This window comes from Nipponia nippon, unplaced genomic scaffold (genome assembly GCF_047370975.1).
Source record: "Nipponia nippon isolate SJK-2023a ecotype South Korea unplaced genomic scaffold, ASM4737097v1 scaffold_14, whole genome shotgun sequence".
NCBI classification, from domain to species: Eukaryota; Metazoa; Chordata; class Aves; order Pelecaniformes; family Threskiornithidae; genus Nipponia; species Nipponia nippon.
Window position 1 is genome coordinate 2955573 of NW_028262330.1, and position 20124 is coordinate 2975696.

At 44.2% G+C, this 20124-nt stretch overlaps 2 protein-coding genes across 5 annotated transcripts in view; one reads left to right on the top strand and one right to left on the bottom strand.

Moving 5' to 3' along the window:
• ABCC3 (ATP binding cassette subfamily C member 3) overlaps positions 1 to 8610 on the top strand; it is a 51448-nt gene extending 42838 nt beyond the window's left edge. The window contains exons 23-31 of one of the 3 annotated variants that reach the window (XM_087750654.1): positions 562 to 872; positions 1607 to 1806; positions 1911 to 2037; positions 2833 to 2934; positions 3967 to 4113; positions 5061 to 5219; positions 5596 to 5762; positions 7337 to 7531; positions 8172 to 8610. In XM_087750654.1, the coding sequence (XP_087606780.1) occupies positions 562 to 872; positions 1607 to 1806; positions 1911 to 2037; positions 2833 to 2934; positions 3967 to 4113; positions 5061 to 5219; positions 5596 to 5762; positions 7337 to 7531; positions 8172 to 8280 (1517 nt within the window). In that variant the 3' untranslated portion in view covers positions 8281 to 8610. Of the gene's footprint in view, positions 1 to 561; positions 873 to 1606; positions 1807 to 1910; positions 2038 to 2832; positions 2975 to 3966; positions 4114 to 5060; positions 5220 to 5595; positions 5763 to 7336; positions 7532 to 8171 lie in introns of those variants that run through there. The other 2 variants (XR_015703195.1, XM_087750655.1) reach the window with 2 other exon arrangements.
• Positions 8611 to 10486: 1876 nt separating this feature from the next.
• Positions 10487 to 19688, bottom strand: LOC104020737 (ankyrin repeat domain-containing protein 40). Of its 2 annotated transcripts, none has more exons than XM_009474195.2 (5): positions 19325 to 19688; positions 15576 to 15724; positions 14038 to 14508; positions 12965 to 13146; positions 10487 to 11663 (listed from the first exon to the last, which is right to left on the bottom strand). In XM_009474195.2, exons 1-5 carry the CDS (start codon positions 19537 to 19539, stop codon positions 11523 to 11525), a joined length of 1158 nt encoding a protein of 385 aa, XP_009472470.2. In that variant the 5' UTR covers positions 19540 to 19688; the 3' UTR covers positions 10487 to 11522. The 2 variants fall into 2 exon arrangements, with proteins under 2 accessions (XP_009472470.2, XP_087607267.1); XM_087751141.1 differs by lacking the exon at positions 19325 to 19688 and adding an exon at positions 18956 to 19318.
• Positions 19689 to 20124: the final 436 nt, after the last annotated feature.

Sequence of the window (20124 nt, forward strand, 5' to 3'; positions counted from 1 at the left end):
CCAGATAAAATCATGACATCTCAATGTTTAGTAAATAGGACTTAGGTGGGAAAGCCATGGCGCACCAGTTGCTGGTGGCCCAAAATTGCCCCCCAAATCCTATCCTAAGCAAGGGAAGTAACGTAACTTGGAGCTACAAGGTCTGAGCTCAGCCCAACACTTTTGATTTTGTTGTGAAGCCCTTGGAGGGGGTTGAACAGGTGACACGGAAGCTTGAGAGAGGTAAGTTGGAGAGAAAACATGAAAACTTAGGTGCAGAAGAGAGTGAAGGGCTGGGGTGAAGTTGTGGCATTAGGACTTCATGGAGGCTTGCGGAAAGCAGAGGGTTGTGTGTCTGTCTTATGTGGACAGCGTGGTGAAATCCTACAGGACCTGTTCCTGTGCCTTAGGCAACGGTGACCGCAATGCCATAGTGCTAATGTGTGTGGTAAGAGAAGGGTGGACAGGGAATATAGTAAAGCAAAAAAAGCTTCTAGCACAACAGAAACTGCTGAGAGTCAAAGAGCTGCAAATCGGGAACATCATGTTCACTGGTTAACACGTCTTCTCTTCACCTGGTAGGCCTCATGGTACTCATCTGCTCCTTTACCCTGGCCATGGGAGGCATCAACGCAGCCCGGACACTCCACGCTGCTCTGCTGGAGAACAAATTTCACACACCGCAGTCCTTCTACGACACCACCCCAACCGGCCGAATCATCAACCGCTTTTCGAAGGACATCTATGTGATCGATGAAGTAATCCCACCGACCATCTTGATGTTCCTTGGAACATTCTTCACCTCTTTATCGACGATGATTGTAATTATAGCGAGTACTCCGCTCTTCGCTGTGGTTATAGTTCCACTTGCAATTCTGTACTACTTTGTTCAGGTAACTGGAAAAATATCTGACTACCATTGCAATGACTCTTATTCCATTGTTCGTGTTTCTTTTTAGGAAAAACAACATGAATTTGGGGGAAAATTGAAATATCTGAAGTAACTACATGTTTATGTAAACAAAATATTATTTATTCTCTCAGAAAAAGAAATGTCCTGTGAGATGTGGTCATGAAATAAATAGGCACAACCTTTTTTTGCTTTTAAGTAATAACAAATAAGCCTACTGCCAGAGAGAGAGCTGCAGTGCCCTTCAGTATATTGAAGTATGTATTTATTTGACATGTTGTCAAGTTTTTAAGGCGCTGAGGAGTTAAAATGTTGAAAATAGAAAGCATCAATTCTATTGACTTCTCAGCCAAAATGAAGCTATTTTATAGACCATAAATAGAGGCCTGATAATGGAGGTGCAAATTCATGTTTCCTTTTCTTGGAAAATGAGGCTCCTACAAATGGATTCATTTCGTTAGGCTGTATTAACTAAATTTAAAGGGACATAGATAAATTCAGCTTACAGTCTGTAGAAATTGCAGTTACCCAACACTCTGTTGTGAAATGAAGCAAAGATAACTTTCTTGAAATTCTTCTTAATTATAGAGAATATTTTGGAGGGTTGAAGTGCATCAGTAGCAATCTCCTTTAAATCCTTAACCTAAAAAATTCTGCACTGTTAATTAAAGGAGAAAGTATTTCATGTATCCTTCAATTTTCTCAAAAAACTGGCAGCGATTCTACGTAGCTACCTCCCGCCAGCTGAAGCGTCTGGAGTCTGTGAGCAGATCTCCCATCTACTCACACTTCTCGGAAACGGTATCAGGGGCCAGCGTCATCAGAGCCTATAGAAGAGTGAAGTCCTTCATAGACATGAGTGATCTGAAGGTGGATGAAAATCAGAAGAGTTACTATCCTGGCATAGTATCAAACAGGTAAAAAGGCATATAGCTTCTTGTTTCCACTTAGGTAATCCTGTGTTTGCATAACTGATCCAAGCAACCATTTACCACTCTGCTTACGTCTGCCTTTTTACCAGGTGGCTGGGTGTTCGAGTTGAATTTGTGGGGAACTGTATCGTCCTTTTTGCTGCCCTTTTTGCTGTGATTGGTAAAAACAGCCTGAATGCTGGCTTGGTAGGACTTTCAGTATCTTATGCGTTACAGGTATGTACTATAGCTTTCTGTTCGTTGACGGGTTTGCATTTTTGTAGATGGTATGGATACATTGGCAATAATTTAAGTGCTTGTTAAAGCTGAAGTTAATAAGGGAGTAATAAAAATGAGTTGTGGGACATCTGGAAACAGTAGAGATTTGCACTGAATGCTGACAGACCATCGGCAAGCTCACATGCAGTAGGACTTCAGGGCACTTTGGGAGCATCGAGGTTGTGCTGCACCCCAGTATCCCCAGCAGCGGCATGCAGGAAGCTCAGGAAGTGTCAGGTGCACCCACCAAGAACAGGTCATTTGAGCAGCCTGGGCTCAGCATGTCCTGCATCGTGCCTGCCGCATAGCCCATCGGTGTGTCCAGGTAATCACAGGCAGATCGGTAGGATTCATAAATAGGCGAGATAAACTGTACTCACACCAGCTCTGGACAGTTTAAGAGATTTAATGGCCTCACTCTTGCCAGAAGCTTTTTAGATACCATGAGTGTGCAGGATTGCTGTTAGCGGTTTTCCAGTGAGACCCATGGCTAGGGGAATGACTTCCAAGCAACTTTTTTGAGAGGGCCATTTGTTAAATCACCGTGGGAGGCATATGCTTCTTCATGGCAACACCTGATTATCTGTAGGCTTCTTGTCCCAGTAACTGTATTAATGTCAGTGCAAAGGTCATTATTCTGTTTGTAACATTAATGGGAAACCATGTCTTAATAGCAGTGCCTGGTTTTGTTGTTATTATTATTAAATCTGTTGTTCCTCCGTGGGTGATATTTTCTTCCTTGTCTTCTCCAAGGTGACCTTGTCTCTGAATTGGATGGTCCGAATGACTTCTGAACTTGAAACTAACATCGTGGCTGTTGAAAGAATAAAAGAGTATTCAGAAACTGAAACAGAGGTCAGCTACCAAGCGTCCAGCATGCTCACCAACAAGCATGGTGAAATTTTAATGCACACATATTTACATGGTCTTTCTTTAGACTCTTGAGAGACAGTTCCTGCTCTGAGAGTGTTATCATTTAACCTGAACAAATGTCACGCTCTGAACTGTAATTTATGCTGTCACAGCTCCAAATTATTACTGCTGTCATGCAGCCTGTGCTTCGCATCTCATTTTCTGCTACTGTGAGTGGCTATAGCACAACAGAGATGAGTCTCACCATCAGAATATTGCTCCCATTGGGTTTGAAGTGTTCGATGCGTAGTCCTACCTGCGTGGATGATGCTGTGATCCTGCTAGTGAGCACAGCTGCAGTACAATTATCGGGCTATGCGCATGTTTTCAATAGTATTTCTGTTTAATCGGCTTAATCAGTCCTCGTCTCCCATGAGAGAAGATCATCTCTGGGATCACTGTACTGCCTGATTCAGGAAAATCATCCAACCATCTGCTTTTGGTGCCAAAGACTTAAAGGTGGCGGATGGAGCTATGCTGGGAAATCTGCTGCTCTGTGGACACACTGGGTTTTGTTAGCCCCGTGTACGTGATGGGAGACTAAGAACTAGGAAACGGAGGATCTGAGGAGAGCTGCAGTGTACGGTTCTGGAGATCAAGTATTTAATCTGGAAGCTAAAAGGAAGCTAGACCAGGTGCATGATACATGTTACAAGCCAGAGCTTGAGCTGGCATGAAACAAGCAGTGTTGTATTAAAGTCAACGGAAAAAAAGTAAATTTATATCCATTGAGGATTTGGCCCTATATGCTCAGCCTTTTTTCCCTGTAAACTTCACAACAAAGACCAAAATGGGTAGATAATTAGCAATCCATGTTTTTCCCCCATTATTATAAATTTATTTTATAAATTTATTTGATAATGGAGATTTATCAGATGTATTTCTAGTAACCCACGAATGTTAACGTTTGTATCTGAGTTTGAATTATTTTTTCTTAAACCTATATGAGGCATTTCTGACTTCTGTTTTCCTTAGGCTCCCTGGATCATTGAGGGCAAGAGTCCCCCAGAAGACTGGCCGTCCAAGGGAGAGCTGGAGTTCGTGAATTATTCAGTGAGGTACAGGAAGGGCCTGGATCTAGTGCTGAAGGGTCTAAACCTCAAAGTGCACGGTGGAGAAAAGGTGAGTTACCAGCAGTATGTCTTTGCTAGAACTTTGCTCTGGGCCTCCAGTGACAACCATGGAGTAGAGGACAGGGTCTACAAGCACACCTGTCCCAGTGGTGGAGACCTTCTCAAGCTGGCATTGCAGGAGCCAGCAGCAACAACCATGCTGTCGCTGTGCCAGCATCCTCCAGGCTGGAAGCAGTAGGACCACTTGCATGGGACTGTCTGGACTTCCCAAGTTAGGCTGGTAACAGGCTACCGTACACCATGTAGGAGGAACCAGCGCAAGTGACAAAAATTCAGCGACAAGAACGCTTTTCTGAAGCAGTGCAGATGGGTGAAGGAATTCCAGCTTTTTCCGCTCTCTGGCTTTCCCTGTGAAATTTTTGGCGAGGAAGGAAGTGACGTTCTTTGCTTCCTTAATTAGGAAATTGTCTTTGTCCTGGGAGATGCGTTTCTTCATGCTTCAATAGAAAGTTCTGGGGTTTGTGTGCTGGTGACAGAACAATTAGCATGGGAAAGTCCTCCGCTGAACAGGCTGTTATTAAAAGAGAAGAGAATTATCCTTATAGTAAGCAGACAGGATGACAGCTGCCTTCTGGAATGGAGATACACGTGCTTACCGTAAAGTCTGAATTGCCCTCTGGAAAGCCTTTATTTCTTGTCCTTGAGTGATTGGACTCCTAACATGGGTACTTCAGCTCATCACCCAAAGTTACGTAGGATGGCTCTAGGCCTAGGTACATGTTTATATGCTATATCATTCAAATTACGGGAATGGCAATATATACGTTACAGGGTATGACACGGGTTTCTAGGGAAGGGTGCTTACATTCTGTCTGAGATTCAGATCTTGTGTCAAACCTCTTCGAGGAATCTTGGAGGTTGTTTGGGGGGTTTTGTTGGGTTTTGTTTTGGTTTTAACTATATCTGCTTTGTTGTTAAACTTGCGATTTGTTGTAGATTGGAATTGTTGGCAGAACTGGAGCAGGGAAGTCCTCCATGACGCTCTGTCTCTTTAGGATCTTGGAAGCTGTAAAAGGGGAAATTAAAATCGATGGTGTGAAAATTTCAGAGATTGGTCTCCATGACCTTCGATCGAGGCTAACAATTATTCCTCAGGTAGGGTTTCTGTGTAGCACAGTAAATGAAGGATCTCTAACAGCTTAGCAAACCATAAATAATGGTTTATCCACAGAGGGAAATGCTTTGTTACACTCAGAAAATTGTTTCAGAAAAACAAACTATTTATACTGTAAGTGGTCCTGTCCTGCCACCTTGTAAGGTGATGCTGGTTGATAAAACAGGATTTAGGATAAACCATCTTTACAGTTGGAACTTGAGTTTTAAGTGTGTATAACGTAATGTATTTCCAGAGCGGATGGGACTGGGAGGTGGCCTATCTGCAACGCAGTGGAGACTTCAAAGCAGTAACTCATAATATCTGTGCTTAGAACAGCTAAAGCACTTGTCTAATGGAAGTTGGTTTTATATCCAGGATCCTGTTCTCTTTTCTGGAACATTGAGGATGAACCTGGATCCATTTAATAAGTATACAGATGAAGACATATGGAAAGCTCTTGAACTGTCCCATTTGAAGAGGTTTGTCAGCAGTCAGCCATCCATGTTGGACTATGAATGCTCAGAAGGTGGAGAAAATCTTAGGTAAGGAATGCTTGGAGTAGAAACGTACACATAGCTTTCATTCAGCTGTAACAGTGAGCAACACTTGAGCACGGGTTTACACTGTAGTCTGTTGTGTCTGAAATGATTTAGCCACCTATTCCTGTTTCAAGAAAAGCACTAAGGCTCAGACATTTGCCTGCTGTTCTGCCTCTGCCACGAAGGATCTGATTCTTCTTCGCTGCTGTCGTGGTTTAACCCAGTCGGCAACTGAGCACCACAGAGCCGCTCGCTCGCCCTCCCCCGGCGGTGGGGTGGGGGAGGGAATCGGACAAAAAAACCGTAAAACCCGTGAGTTGAGATAAAGACGGTTTAATAGGATAGCAGAGGAAGAGAAAATAATAATAATGATAAAAGAACATACAAAACAAGCGATGCACAGTGCAATTGCTTGCCACCTGCTGACCGATGCCCAGCCCGTCCCCAGGCAGCGATTGCTGCCCTGCCACTGACTCCCCCAGTTTATATACTGGTCATACGGTATGGAATAGCCCTATGGCCAGTCTGGGTCGCTGTCCTGGCTGTGCCCCCTCCCAGCTCCTTGTGCACCGGGCAGAGCAGGGGAAGCTGCAAAGTCCTTGACTTAGTGTAAGCACGGCTTAGCAACAGCTAAAACATCAGTGTGTTATCGACATTATTCTCATCCTAAATCCAAAACACAGCGCTATACCAGCTACTAGGAAGAAAGTTAACTCTGTCCCCACCAAAAGCAGGACAGCTGCTGGGAAGGATTTCTCCCAAACCAAAATCCTGTCCTACCAGTAAAGAAAGAAGTCGCAGGATGGCAGGGTATTAGGAACAGGCAGTCCCTTAAACATGGTGGGGTAGGAAGGGAAATGCCATGATAACATAGATAACTGCTGTGCTGAATAAGAGTCCCCTGCCTAAACTGACACTTGAGCAATGTTTATTTTCCATTATTATTTGGAAGACCCACGAAGACGTGAATGAGCATGATAAAATGCCGTGCTTTGATGTGCTGAAACGGTGGTGTAACCAGATGATGTATGCGATGAATGTTCAGCTCCTTCCTCGTCCCGAGAGGCAGAGGCTGTGTCTGGGTGCTCTTGTGGCAGGGGAGGAGGTGGGGGCTGCCCAGATCTTTTTTTTTTTTTTTTTTTTGGTGGTAGAAAGGAATTAACAGTACCAGATCTTTTTTCTTCTTTTTTCCTTCTCTTTTTTCTTTTTTTTTTTTTTTTTAAGTTTGCGTATGCTCAGTGTTGTTGCAACTGTGTCTGTTTCTGAAAAATCAGGCAGAAGCATTGCGATCGTCGGTTCCCCTGGCTTCCGTCGCAGTGACAGAAAGGGGCATCGGTGGCGCTGGCAGCACTGGGGCAGGCAGTAAGCCAGCCCGTGGGCTAAAACTAGCTGAGTAACGCTGCCATCTGTATTTATGAGCTCTAGGGCGGACAGACTGGGCTGTTTGCTAAATACTATTTTGTGTTTGTTCGGTAACTTTACCTGAGGAGTAATCTGCTCTAGCAGAAGTGATTCTGAGCAGCGGAGAGCGACGGGCAGTGGGGCCTCCTTTCTGACAGCCCTGCCTCTGCTTGCAGCGTCGGCCAAAGGCAGCTCGTCTGCCTGGCAAGGGCACTGCTTCGCAAGACAAGGGTCTTGATCCTAGACGAAGCGACAGCAGCTATCGATCTGGAGACGGATGATCTTATCCAGATGACAATTAGGACGCAGTTTGAAGACTGCACGGTGCTGACAATAGCGCACAGGCTGAACACGATTATGGATTACACAAGGTAAAAATCTCTTAATGGTGCGTGGCGGGGGGCTCACCGCTGTACTGGGTATGTGCAGCAGCACTTAGAAGGGTCTGGTTTGGCTCTAGGTAGTCACACTGACGCTCTTGTCAGGTCGGATGTAAGCAATGGTGTTTAAGCCACATAATCCTAGAATATCCAGACCCGACAGGCGCTGTATTCCCTAACCAGAGCTGCGCCAGAGATACTGCCCAGTTCCGTTAATGGCGCTGTCAGCAAGCTTACGGATCCTTTTTCAACTAGCAGCCGCTGTAACTTTTTCACTACCATCATGTCACATTAATTACTTTAAAATATATTACTATACTTCATGAGCTTTTATCTCCTTGGCTTTCTGGTACTATATTTTCAATTCCAGAACTACCAGTATGACACTTTTTTCCCCCTGTCTTATTACCCCTGGGAGGCAGTGACTGCCCTGTACCTTTTTAAATGAAAGGGCAGCTCAGGGAGAATGTTCCTCATCGGTTGTGTTTCAAGGTGTGAAAATAACTGAGCAAAACAAGGGCAAGGCAAAGATTAGAGCAGTTTGCTGTGTCGCCGAAAGGGATATCGCATTTCTTGCGAGGAATTCTCTAACCTATCTTCCCCCTCACCCGCCACCTTTTGTTTTGCGCAGGGTTCTTGTTCTAGACAACGGGACCATAGCCGAATTCGATACACCCGCAAGCCTTATAGCGTCAAAGGGTATTTTCTACAGTATGGCCAAAGATGCTGGACTAGCATGAAAAGACGACCCCTTGGGTTTTGGGTTGGGTTTTTTGGGTTTTTTTAATATTACTGACTTGCCACAAAAGTGACTTGTGAATGTACTGTACTTTACGAAACAGTTTTTGTAGTAGACTAAACTTGTGATATGTGAACAAAGTATTTTACAGTTATGAGGACCAGAAAGTGAATTTTATATTTTTAAATATTTTCTATATACATAAAGTATTTTCCTATATGCTTTTTTCCCAAACATTCTGCCAAGAAAATGTATGTATGACAGGGCAATGTGTACTGTATTCAGGTTTATAGTTAGTAAATTATATTAATGGTACAAAACACGCCTGGTTTGTCTGTTTTCTGCACAAGGATTCATTGGTTTTGAAGTGGAAAGACAGGCCCAGTTAAGCAGTGACTCGGCTGAAAAATAGTGAAATAATGTGTGATCCCTGAGTGGTTCCGAGCTGCTCCTTTGGCGTTTCCCCCAGGACGAGGGGGTGGAAGGCTCCGGCTTCCAGGCTGGGAGCTACCGGGACCTCTGCTATCCCTGCCCAGCGCAACTCCAGCATTAAAAAATTCCTCTTCAGCGTAAGAATTACAAGTAACGTGTATTTAAAACTAAACCTACAGACAGCTTTATAGAAACCATTAACTACACAATTTCTGCCGATTTAGCAGGCTCCCCGTAAGCCTGCAGGGCCAGGACTGGCACGGAAGGATTCCCATTTTGCTTTCCCTCTCATGTATAAAGTCACTATGAGTAAGTCTCCACGTAAGCTGAACGTGCGTGCTGAGCGGATGTGTATATAATTTATCTCATTCCACACTTAATCACCTGAAATAATATGTGATTTCTTTTGCAGAAATAAATATCTACCTTATTACTGATAACCAAGCCTCCGCAGATAAGGGGAGTGCTGTGCTTAAACAATATTTGCTGCTAGAATCTGATAGAATGTCTTTTGCTTTAGTTGTTCACTTCCTCCACCGAGCACGCTAGAAACCTACCCGGCAAGAAAAAGTTCCTGCTGTTCCATAAGTAAAGGTCAGAAAAACTTTGAGAAGACAAAAATAATCATTTATTAATTCTTACAAATAATGCTTCTTAAATAGAAACAAGAGTCTGCAGCCAAGCATTCATTTGACGTTAACATTTCATATAGCAGAGCACAAAGTGATGAATTATTTATCACACACAGTAATGTCACGGTTATACACTGCTCAGATTGTTAGGAGTGTTAATAGCATCTTCTACGTATAAACTGCATAAGGTATAAAAATATTCCTCTGAATGCATAGATAGCGATCAGCATCTGTGCAAGATAATCAGCGTAACAACGCAGGCATCACCCCAGGAGCGGAGCTGTTTGCGAGCAGGTCTGGCTGGTTAATCCCGGTACCGGCGTGGCTTTCGCTGGCGTTTCCACAGCCGATGCCTAATCCCTGCCTGCTCTGCGCCAGGGAGAGCGCGATCGGCAAAGCGCCAGCCGAGGAACAACAGTTCTGCTATTCCGTTATACAGCAGTTAATGCACCGCCAGCAATTTGGTATAAAAAATAGATATTGCCAATGACTCAGACCGCATTTGACCTCCAGCCCTTTTCAGAAGAGGCCGTTTTGTTGTGACAAGATGTTCTGTTGGCCTTCGGAGACGGAGCTTCAGGCTAGCTAACTGGGACACAGGACCTGGGCGTGTTTGCACGGATCTGTGCTTCCAGGTGAACGCTGGACATCCGCCTACGAGGGAACTGGGAGAGGGCTCCCTCCTGCGCGCCCAGTCACGCCTGCGGAAGCCGCTTCCCCACGCACAAAGTACTTACTCCTCGCCGGACGAGAAAGAGAGAGCGGGGGTAAGTCTGGGCGCCAGCTCCCGTGGCGTCAGCTGTAACGGGGTGACCGCCCTGACTGCAGGGGAGGAACAAACTTCTGTAAATCCCATTCACAGGTCCGGCTAACGGGCTCTCAATTTTTAGACAAGACCATAAAATACTTTGGTTGCTCCAGTTTCCAAAGAAACTGGGGGAAAGGGAGGGGGAAGACAAAGAAAAAGTGGGGAATTCAGTCCGGTTGGGTACCTTCTGTCTGCCTGTTACACCTCGTACTTTAGTTCATTCATCTAATTCATACGACATACTTTTACAGTCGGGCTAGCAGAGCAAACTCTTCCTCAAATGCAGGTGACTGAGTAAATACTAATATCCTAAAAAATTAGATCAAATCCAGCTCTTAAATACTTTCCAATTTATTTATTCCAGAATTTCATAGCAAAGTAGTCTTAATTCTGAATTTTACGCAACAGGAACAGGAAAAGTGGTTTTTCAGTAAGCAGCGTGGGTAAACACAAGGCATTGGAAAAAAAGAAAATACATTGCATAGGAACATCAAGATTTAGTATCAGCCCAGAAAACCCTGGGCATTTCACTAGTTTCTTTTTACACAGGCAACTTTGAAGTTTCAAGATGCGATCTTTCTCAGGAATGTAGAGGTAAAAGGAAAATAAAATTACAATTTTTGTGCTTTTAGAAGGGGAAATTAAAGCAGCATTGGAGAAATGTGTTCAATGCAGTAACAAAAATAGTATTTTAAATTGCACATGTCAATACTGTGTATTGACAGACAACAATAAAAGGGATTTTGGTTGAGAGCATATTTATGATTTGGATAATTACTATCACTTTTTGTTTTCAACCTGAGACATAGGGAAAAGTGTAAACAGGGATTAAGAAATCACAGGTAATAAGTCACTTGGTAGTATTTAAACTAGACATAGTTTTGTGCTTCTTCCACAGATTCAAACCCTTCTGGTTTTTTCCTTCTAAATAAGAGATGACTTAAAATACATGATCTGAAAAGTGAATGGTAATGGTAATGGACCCAGTACACGTATTAAATGGGTTTCGTGGCAGGTTCTTTAGCTTGAGTACCTCTGCTATTTTATAGCAAACAAATTATTGGAACAGTTTAAGGTAAGCCTTTCCCTGAGAGCTGCTAACTCTACAGTACACCGAGATTTTTGTAAGGAAAAGTGTTGCATTAACAGATAGTTCTACCAATACTTCCTTGGCATTAAGCTACTTTCGTATCAGACTCATTACTCTTAGCTTAACTAGAGGCTGTAACTGTGCGCAACATCTTTAGTTTATTTCAAGGTTAACAAAATAGATTTTTTTTTTTTCCCCCATCGTTAGCCCTTATAGATACTGTATGTCAAACGTAACGTTAAAAGGAGAGATACAAATCTTCTGGTTTAGTCTTTAAACAATTAATACGTCAGTTCTGATGCCTTCTTGTTATAACCACTCCGTTCAGAAAGCGTGGGGACTCTGAAAAGTAAGTTTTTGTCGCTTACTGTTAGGACAAGCTCCAGTTCTTGGAAATCCTGTAGCCTTGCAACATCTTTGTCCTTTAAATAAATACAGTGAGTTGTTAGGTGATAAACCGACTGTTCGGTTTTGCAGAGGTAAGTTAAACTAATAGGCTCATACTAACAAAAGGTATGTATTTATCCACAAATATGACAGTTCTTTACAGTAAACTGGAAAGCAGACATCCTGTTGCATCTTACGTTTATTCCGGGATCGTATTCAGCTGCTCGCTTATGTCTGTTTTTAGGAGGAGTGCAGTACTGACGGTGAGTGCAAGCGATTAGTGGAATTACACTTGTAAAGATCTACTGCGTGCCACCCCCAGCTCCTCCTTCCCCCCCTTGGTAATTCTCAGCAGCTCACGAATCGATGCTTGCCTCTACCCCCAGAGGTCCCGCGCGCAGCTTCGGCCCCCCGACGCCACGGGAGCACCGGCTCAGGCAGGGTCTTCAGGCAGCGGTGGAAGGTGCCCTCCCACAGCCCGGGCTCGAGCTCCGAGCCCCGCCGCAGCAGGGCCCTGCTGCTAAACAGCACCGAACGGGATCAGTTTTGTATCGCCTCACGGAACAGTAAGTGTCCTGCAGCCCTACCCACAGAGCCTGAAGTAATCGGAGCTGGAAATAAACAGTCCTTCCAACAACAACCGAAGGAGGCAAGTGACAGAATGGCTTATGTCTGTCTTTTTTTTCCCCCGCTTCTTGACTAACAAAGACTAAGTCACCTCATGGTCAGTGAAGACGCACTAGTGAAGTCTATCAATCTAGTACTAACCAGATTAGCTCCCCGACTGCCACCAGCAACGCACTGGAGGGACTGGAGAGTGAAAGAAAGGTCAGCGGTGAATGAGTAAAACAGGTCAGCAGGGCCCTTTTCTGTTTGCTGCCCAGATGAGTGTCACGGAAGTGAAAAGCCAGTTACGCTGGGAGACCTGCGCTCAGAATAATTCTGAAACACCCTTCTGTTTTTTGAAAGGACTGCATACAGTCCTTACCGAACTAGCAGAACTCACTCGAGTCCCGCAGGCCTGTTAAATGCTGATGACAGGTCAGTGCTGTATTGCACTGAACTGAGGACCACAGTAGCAAAATCAGATATGAATTGGGCTCAATGCCCAATGTTTATGACAGGAAATGATCAAGAAACTTGGGAACCTTTTTTACTAAAAAAAAAAAAAAAACAACTACTAAGTGCTGAAAATCGAAGTGAGGTGTTTGGTTTGGTTTTGGGTTTTTTTTTCCAACATGGGCCTATGCAGGTGACCAACAAATTATTCCTTTTTAATGGTAACCTGAAAATCTTTTTTATAAGTTACTGCACTTCAAAAATGTAGAGTTCTTACCTTTCTTAACATTGTATTTGGTAATTTTCTGATCTTCTGTACGTGCTCAGGGTTAACACCCAGCTCACGGCAGCTCACTCGGAGCAGTTCCTTATAGGTCAGCTCTTGTCTGTCCAGTTCGATTTCGATGAAGTCATTTTCTCGAAGATTGGGGTTTTGTATTCTAACTTTAAGCACCAGTTCTATTGGAAATAAAGAGGTACGTTAATAGGCAGATGTAGAAAGGAATCAGAAAAGACATCTCTATACTAACTTCCAGATATTCCTATGTTCTGTTAACCTCATTCGTATCGTTTGTAACAATATGAGAGCCCTCGGAAAGCAAACAACTGCATTTGTGTGACCACAGTCTTCATTAGATTGACTTGCATCAACCTATGTGAAAAAATCATCACAAATCTAATGCAGTGCCTATGCAGGTATGAACCTTGGCGTGAATGCTCACCTTACTGGATTTACGCTAACTTAAAAGCAGAAGGTTATACTGGTTATCAATTTCCTGAGCAATCCAAGATTGGCTTTCGTTTTTTTTAATTCTTTTGGTCATCAGGCACTACGATTCAAATGGATTCTTTTAACTTCTCTTTGTTAATTCACGGCATCAGAACAGCTTCTATTTCAAGAATGAGATTCTGAACTGAAATGGGAATTCCAGGTTTCCCAGGCAATATTTGCCTGCGGAAACAGCAGATCACACAACAGTGCGCCTCAGACTCGGGTCTGCACACTGAGCCACGTGAGGTTCTCTCTCGAGCTCCCTGGCTGCGTACTCACGTTCTTTGTTTGAAGCTTGGAGTTTGCTATTTAGAGAATTAGATTACCCTGGTGTCTGTACACTTTTATAGCATTTGAGACAAATAGCAAGTGTTTTCATTAATATTTTAGTAACAGTTCCAGCAGAAACAGGGTATCTGCCTCTAATTCTCTTCAAGTGTTTCCTGAATGCTTAAGCACGGGAACCTGAAAAATCTCTAGAAGTGCTGTGAATACACGCAACCCTGGTTAGTCCGTTTTCACTGTCCGAGGTGACAGAAGTTCTGAGACAAAAAGTGAGAAAAGACTTTTACTGTTACCTTGCATATTAAGTGGAAAAGCTCCTGTGAAGAAAACGGGCTGAAATGCGGGCACAGGCCCCATAGAGGAGCCGTTCTCCTGCTGAGGGACGGACTGGTTTGATCCAACTGGCGAAGGGGGACTTCTGCTCCAAGAGACAGATCCCTGGTAAACCGGGCCTTTCTGAAGGCGAGGGTTTGGGTGTCGTGGTGCAGCACAGCCCCCGGGCAGGGGCGGCACGCCGCCGTTGCCAGCCGCTTCGGGAGCAGCGTTCCCATGCTGTAACGATGCACGGGTGCAAGTCTCCGCATCGGGTAAGGAAGAAGAGTCGGTATCTTGCGATTCTAAGTGTGAGAAACTCCCATTCACCGGGGGGTCCGGAACGCTGTCACTCATGGTGTTATAAACATAAGGGAAAGGTGGGTTCGCCAGGTAATTGGGGATGATTGGCAGATCTGAATCCTTTACGTCTGGGAGTTCATCATCCTCCACTGTAAAACAAACAAAACAGTATTCTCCAAGTCTGATTTAAGGGGAAGAAAAAAAGTATTGCTATTGCACTGTGGGGCTGCTTTTTTTTTTTCCTCTCATGAGGAGGGAGTGGAGTGTTAAAAGCATCACGGGATAAAAGATGAATCAAGAAGCACTCCACCTTTTTTCTACAGTAAACAGAACCATGCTCAGGTGTTGCAATACAGTAATCACAAAAGCAGAGTCTGATTCCAGTAATTCTGGGGGTGCTGTTTCCTTCTAAACGCTACAGTGCTTTTGGTTTGGTTTGGCTTGTTTCAATCCGTAGGCAGCATGTTGTAACATGGTCTCTGGTGGTATAATGCTATCGTCCTCATAATGTATAAGGCAATGAAAAACAAAGGGTAATATGCTGTTCGATATTAAGGCAGGGGATAAAGGGAAAAGAACATGCAGTTCTGGGAGAGCTGAAACGTTACCAATTCAACAGCTGGGAGACAATAATGAAAACAAAAACAGACAAGGGAATACAGAGGGGAGGAAAGAGATTGCTAATTGACCACATTTCAAATTACTTATCACCTCTAGCAGCAAAGCCTACTCCGCTCCAGCAGTTACAAAACACAGTAAAAATATTCCGCTGATGTCCTTTAATGAGCTGTTTCTCTGGGCTGCTCATTTTCGATTTATTCAACACAGTGCCTAAGCTCCATAGAACATCAGGAAAATCAGGAGTTGCTCATATAAGGGCTTCATACAAATTTGAGAGGTTTTCTCCTGTTGCCCTTTTGAAAATAGGAAGCTGCATCTGTCACTGGTTTAATCACGGCATTTTTCAAAACACGGTTTTTCTAATTTTTCAGTATTTAGAAAAAAGTTTGGCTAGCTGGATGGAGATTTTGTGGGTAATTCTCTCTTCTTACACTTGGATTTCTTACCAAGTAAACACTCTAGAAACCAAGTCACCGTTATTACTAAAACCCGAACACAGTATCTTCACATGCGAAATAAAGATTGGAACATACGTGCTTTAAACAGCCTTTTACTACAGTCTCTGACGATCATATCGCATAGCCAATAGGTTTACCTCCCAACATCTTCCTTATCTCCCTCTTTGACGTTAACTGGGCCGGCCTTTCTCCCTTCTTCGTCAGGATCTCCTTGTCAGCACCGGCGTGCAGCAGGTAAGCCACCACCGGCGCATGGTTCCGTTTACATGCCCAGTGCAAACAAGTCCTGCACATGGAAAATGTTAAGACTGTTTGAAATCCTGAATTACGGCAGACTAACTTCCACTCGTTCTTGCTGCCCATGAGAAGAACAAGACCTAATGCGTAACTAACATAAAAAGGTTTTCATTGCGGTCTTCCTTGGAAATTTACCCTGGTTTTGGAGCCTGCAGTGACACCTGCTGATGTAGTTTTCCTTGCTCTGATGCTCTTGATACCAAGCTACCACAGCAGTATTTTTAAAGTTCAAGATCTTTTCAATTTGTCATTTATTAAGCTAGTAACTTGTCTGGAAAAACAAATATTAGAAGGAGGCTTGTGTATGCTACTTTAATCTTTGAAAGAGTAAGTTGAACTTAAAACGCTTTTGCGCGTGTATGTGCGCTAATAGGGATACCTCCCTGGGACGCTATTTTTACTCTTTGAAGAGCACAGTGTGCTGTCAGCACAATGACTTGCACTTTTTGGAAAGTAAATGATGTTCAAAATACTGGAAGCATAGTTTGGAAGCATAGTTCTTTGCCCAGTTGCTGCACCAGCAGCTCCCAAGCTTTCATCTGCAGACAACTAGCTTTCTGCAATCTGTAACTGATGCACAGAACTAATCGCTTTTCTAGTTTAATTATTATTTGCAGTTGCTGACGTAGGGAGACACAGTAAAGCAACATCCTAAAAGCTACTGAGCTTCTTTAGTGCTTAGTGTTTGGGACTCGGTAGACACACACATTGGAACTCGCTGTTCAGTCTTGCCATTCTTCCCTATCCCAGGTTCTAGCGATGTTTGACCTTTCCTTAGCTTTTCTCTTTTATTTTAATTCTCTAGCTCCAGCTGAAGGAAACTCTGTGGAAAAATGAACACACTTAACCCTTCTCCAAGTTGTTGTTTGTTTTTTTTTAAAGAATTAAATAAAATAAAGCAGAGAGAAATAACAAACTTAGGGGGAAAAGTTTCAGTTGAAAGTTTAGCTCCAAAAAGCTTTTTCCACCTTTTTTTTTCTTTTGAGAGACAGTCATTACACTGCAAAGTTGTATCTTGACCAGTAACTCCCAACCTTCTGTACAAAATTCCAGTTTTCTTGTGTAGAAGGATATAAGGGAGAAAAGAGAGAATCTGATCTTTGGAGGGATACAAATCAGATAAAACCAAGGGAAGACAAGGTGACTTGAAAAACCTTGTTGGCTGTTACATATTTTGACTTAATAAACCTGTCTTAGCAGAAACAAAAGGCTCAATTCTACACTTTCTTCCCATTAACATCAATGTATCTTGATGGCAGAAAGGATCTCTGAATTAAAGGTAACGAGACCAGTCACTGCAGCAAGAGGTTATATAGAATTAGATCTAACTGAAAAGACATGAATGTAAGTGTATGTATACATTTTATTTTTCTTCACAGACTATCCTAGGAAAGGTGCTACAAAATCCGTGTTTCAGAGGTGATATTGCTAGCAATATTGTAAACTCCTCTATTTTCTCTCCAAGGTTGGGCTGTGCATTTCAACTAGAAAGTGCCATTTTTAAACAGGATAAAAGAATTTTGTCAGCCGAAAGGATTCCTGAATTTTTAACACCAAAGGTCCCACCGAATCCGAGGCGAGCTCCATGAAACTCAGCCCATGTTTGTTTTTTTCTGTGCAGTATTTTCTGAACTTGTCACAAATATCCCCTTGTGAAACGAGCGTGAATAGCCTGCATGACTTCAGAAGTAGCGCGTTGCCAAGTCATACGCTAGCGTGGACCAAAGTCGTGGGAAAAAGCGCAGACAGCGTCGCCGTGTTTGCTTTGAGCGTAAAATCTGCAGGTTTAGTTTGTGCAGAAGGCGTGTAAGCGTCAATAGCGCTGGGATTTTGGGATCCATTTTGGGATCCATCCTGCCCATTTCACGTGGCTCATGCAGAAGTATCATCTACCCATGGACCTCACACGCATCAAAATGTAAGTACTCTGCACCTCTTAGCATCAGGCATACTGAGAAGCTCATGGGAGAAATTTAAATTCTACAAGCAAATTTAAATAACAGCAAAGATCCATTTATTGCCATAGTTAAAAATTACCAGGTCATTATTTTTTTAAATAATTAGATTTTATGACAGATTTCTTTATCAGCACCAGTTTTAGATACAAACTCATTTTGAGGACAAGCAGCTGTTTATCTTACTAAGATAATTCAACATCTTACGAATCAGTTATCTTAAATTTTCACAAGTTCTAATTTTAATCACCACAATTTGAACCTCAAGTTGCAAGTGTCCCACGCTTCTCAAAACTGCTGATCGAACTTTCATCTTTAAGTCTAGCTCCTTTCCTAATTTTATTCTTCCTATTTTGAATTACAACTTCGAGCACAGTACAGCAGAGTGAATACAGGCTGAATTGAACTTACGGGAAACAGTCTCCAAAAATGCCTGAGCATTCCCTGTACATCCTGCTTCAAATAACATATTTGTGTGTGTGTGTCCATGTAGAGAGTCCCACTTGTGCAAGTGTCTATCACAGAAAAGTCTCGGTTTTAGTGTCATCAGGTGGCATCTGACTGAGATGTCAAAACCAAAGCGTTTATATATATCACTGAAAGAGCCTGCAAGTTCCTGGCTTGAAAGGGAAAGTCATTTTGAAACCTGATTTAGGAGTTAATAGAAAATATTTCTGGTTAGACATGAACACAATAAGTGAACCACGTAAGTGGTTGAGTCTCCATCCCTGGAGGTATTTAAAGGACGGATGGACGTGGTGCTCGAGGACATGGTTTAGTGGTGGACTTGGCAGCGATAGGTTAACGGTTGGACTCGATGATCTTAAGGGTCTTTTCCAACCTTAACGATTCTATGATTCTATGAACACGTGTTGGGAAGGCGAGGGTTGCGTTTTGACTGCCTGTGCTGTCTCCGGCTGCCACCATGCCCTTCCAGGGGAAATAAAAAGAAAAAAACAAAAGGCAATATAAAGTACAATATAAAGTAACAACAGAGCGACCTGGAAAAGCAGCAAAGGGCACAGGACCCGAGCGGGAGGTGGGATGGGGACGCGCGTTTGTAACGGCGGTTATCAGCCGCATCCCCATTTTTTTCCCGGTTGGAAGAGAGATCTCTGCAGAGAGGAGCACTCGGCAGCGGATCGACCTTTTGATTTCATTCTGAATTCAAAGCGATTCGTATTTCACGTGAAAGCGAGGACCCACGCAGCGCTAGCTCCGGGCAGCCCGAGGAGCGGCCCCTGTCACGGCGGCGGCAGCCTTACCAGCCGTTGACTTCGTTCTGGGAGTTGAGGCTGACCCCCAGCTCCACCAGCCGCCGCACCTCCTCCGCGTCCCCCAGCGCCGCCGCCTCCCGCAGCCGCTCCTGCCGCTCCCGCTCGGCGGCCGGAGCCGCCATCTCGCCGCGGTCCCCCGCCGCCTCCGGGCCGGGGCCAGCCCTCATGAAGGACCGGCGGGCACGGCGCGGCCCCCGCCGGCGCCAGCGGCAGAGCGGCGCCCGGTGCTACCCCCGCCGGGGTCCGGGCCGCGCTCCGCTGGGGGACCCTATTACCGGTGACAACCCCGGCCCCGCCGCCGAGTTCCGGCTCCCAGCCGCGCCGGCGAGCCGCGGCCGCTCCGCCCCGGGGACTTACCGGCCACCGGCGGGACGTGGCGCTCCTGAGGGCGCTGGGGGATCGTGCCGCAGACGTACACTTGCATAATAGTCTCTCCTGCCCTGTTGTTTGTTCTTGCAGGCTCCGGAATCATGCGGTTGTCCTAAGAAATCCTCATCCTCTTTGAGCGTTCTCAGCGAAATGAACTGATCCCTAACAACCAAAAAAAAAAAAAAAAAAAAAAAAATCAACATCTGCCTGCAAATCAGCTGGACAGATTACAGGTAATTCCTGTAATTTGCATTATTTGCTTGTAATTTGCATTATTTGCTTTGAAAAGCTGGTTTTGATTGTTGTGGATTTGTCCTAAACCAAGTTACGGGAAGAGAGAAGAGCTGGTAAAAATTTCACAACTCTAATAAGTCCAAATAATAATTTCAAACTCCAGCCAGACACCTAGCCACTTCTCTTCTCGCCTGCTCCGTGCGACCATGCCGGCACGTGGGGGAAATCCGCAGGAGTTAGGCTGCGATGTACCCGTTTGCTTTCTTGATGCAATCGGAGCAACATAAAGCGGCTGAAACAGCCCAGTTCTGCCCCCGTTTTCCAAAGCAAACACCCGCCTCCCATCCCGCCCCCAACACCCAGGCTGCAGGATATTAAGAATGAAAATTCATACGAGTTGTGTCGCATTGATTTCAATTACACTCTCCCATCAGTTCTGGTGGGTTGTTAAATCATTATAAAATTGCAAAGCTTGGAAGAACTTTGTGGTGCCTTACAGCGCTGCGTAACGGAGGTGTTACGGACAGATTTCCGAAAGGGAACTCCGCAGGTAA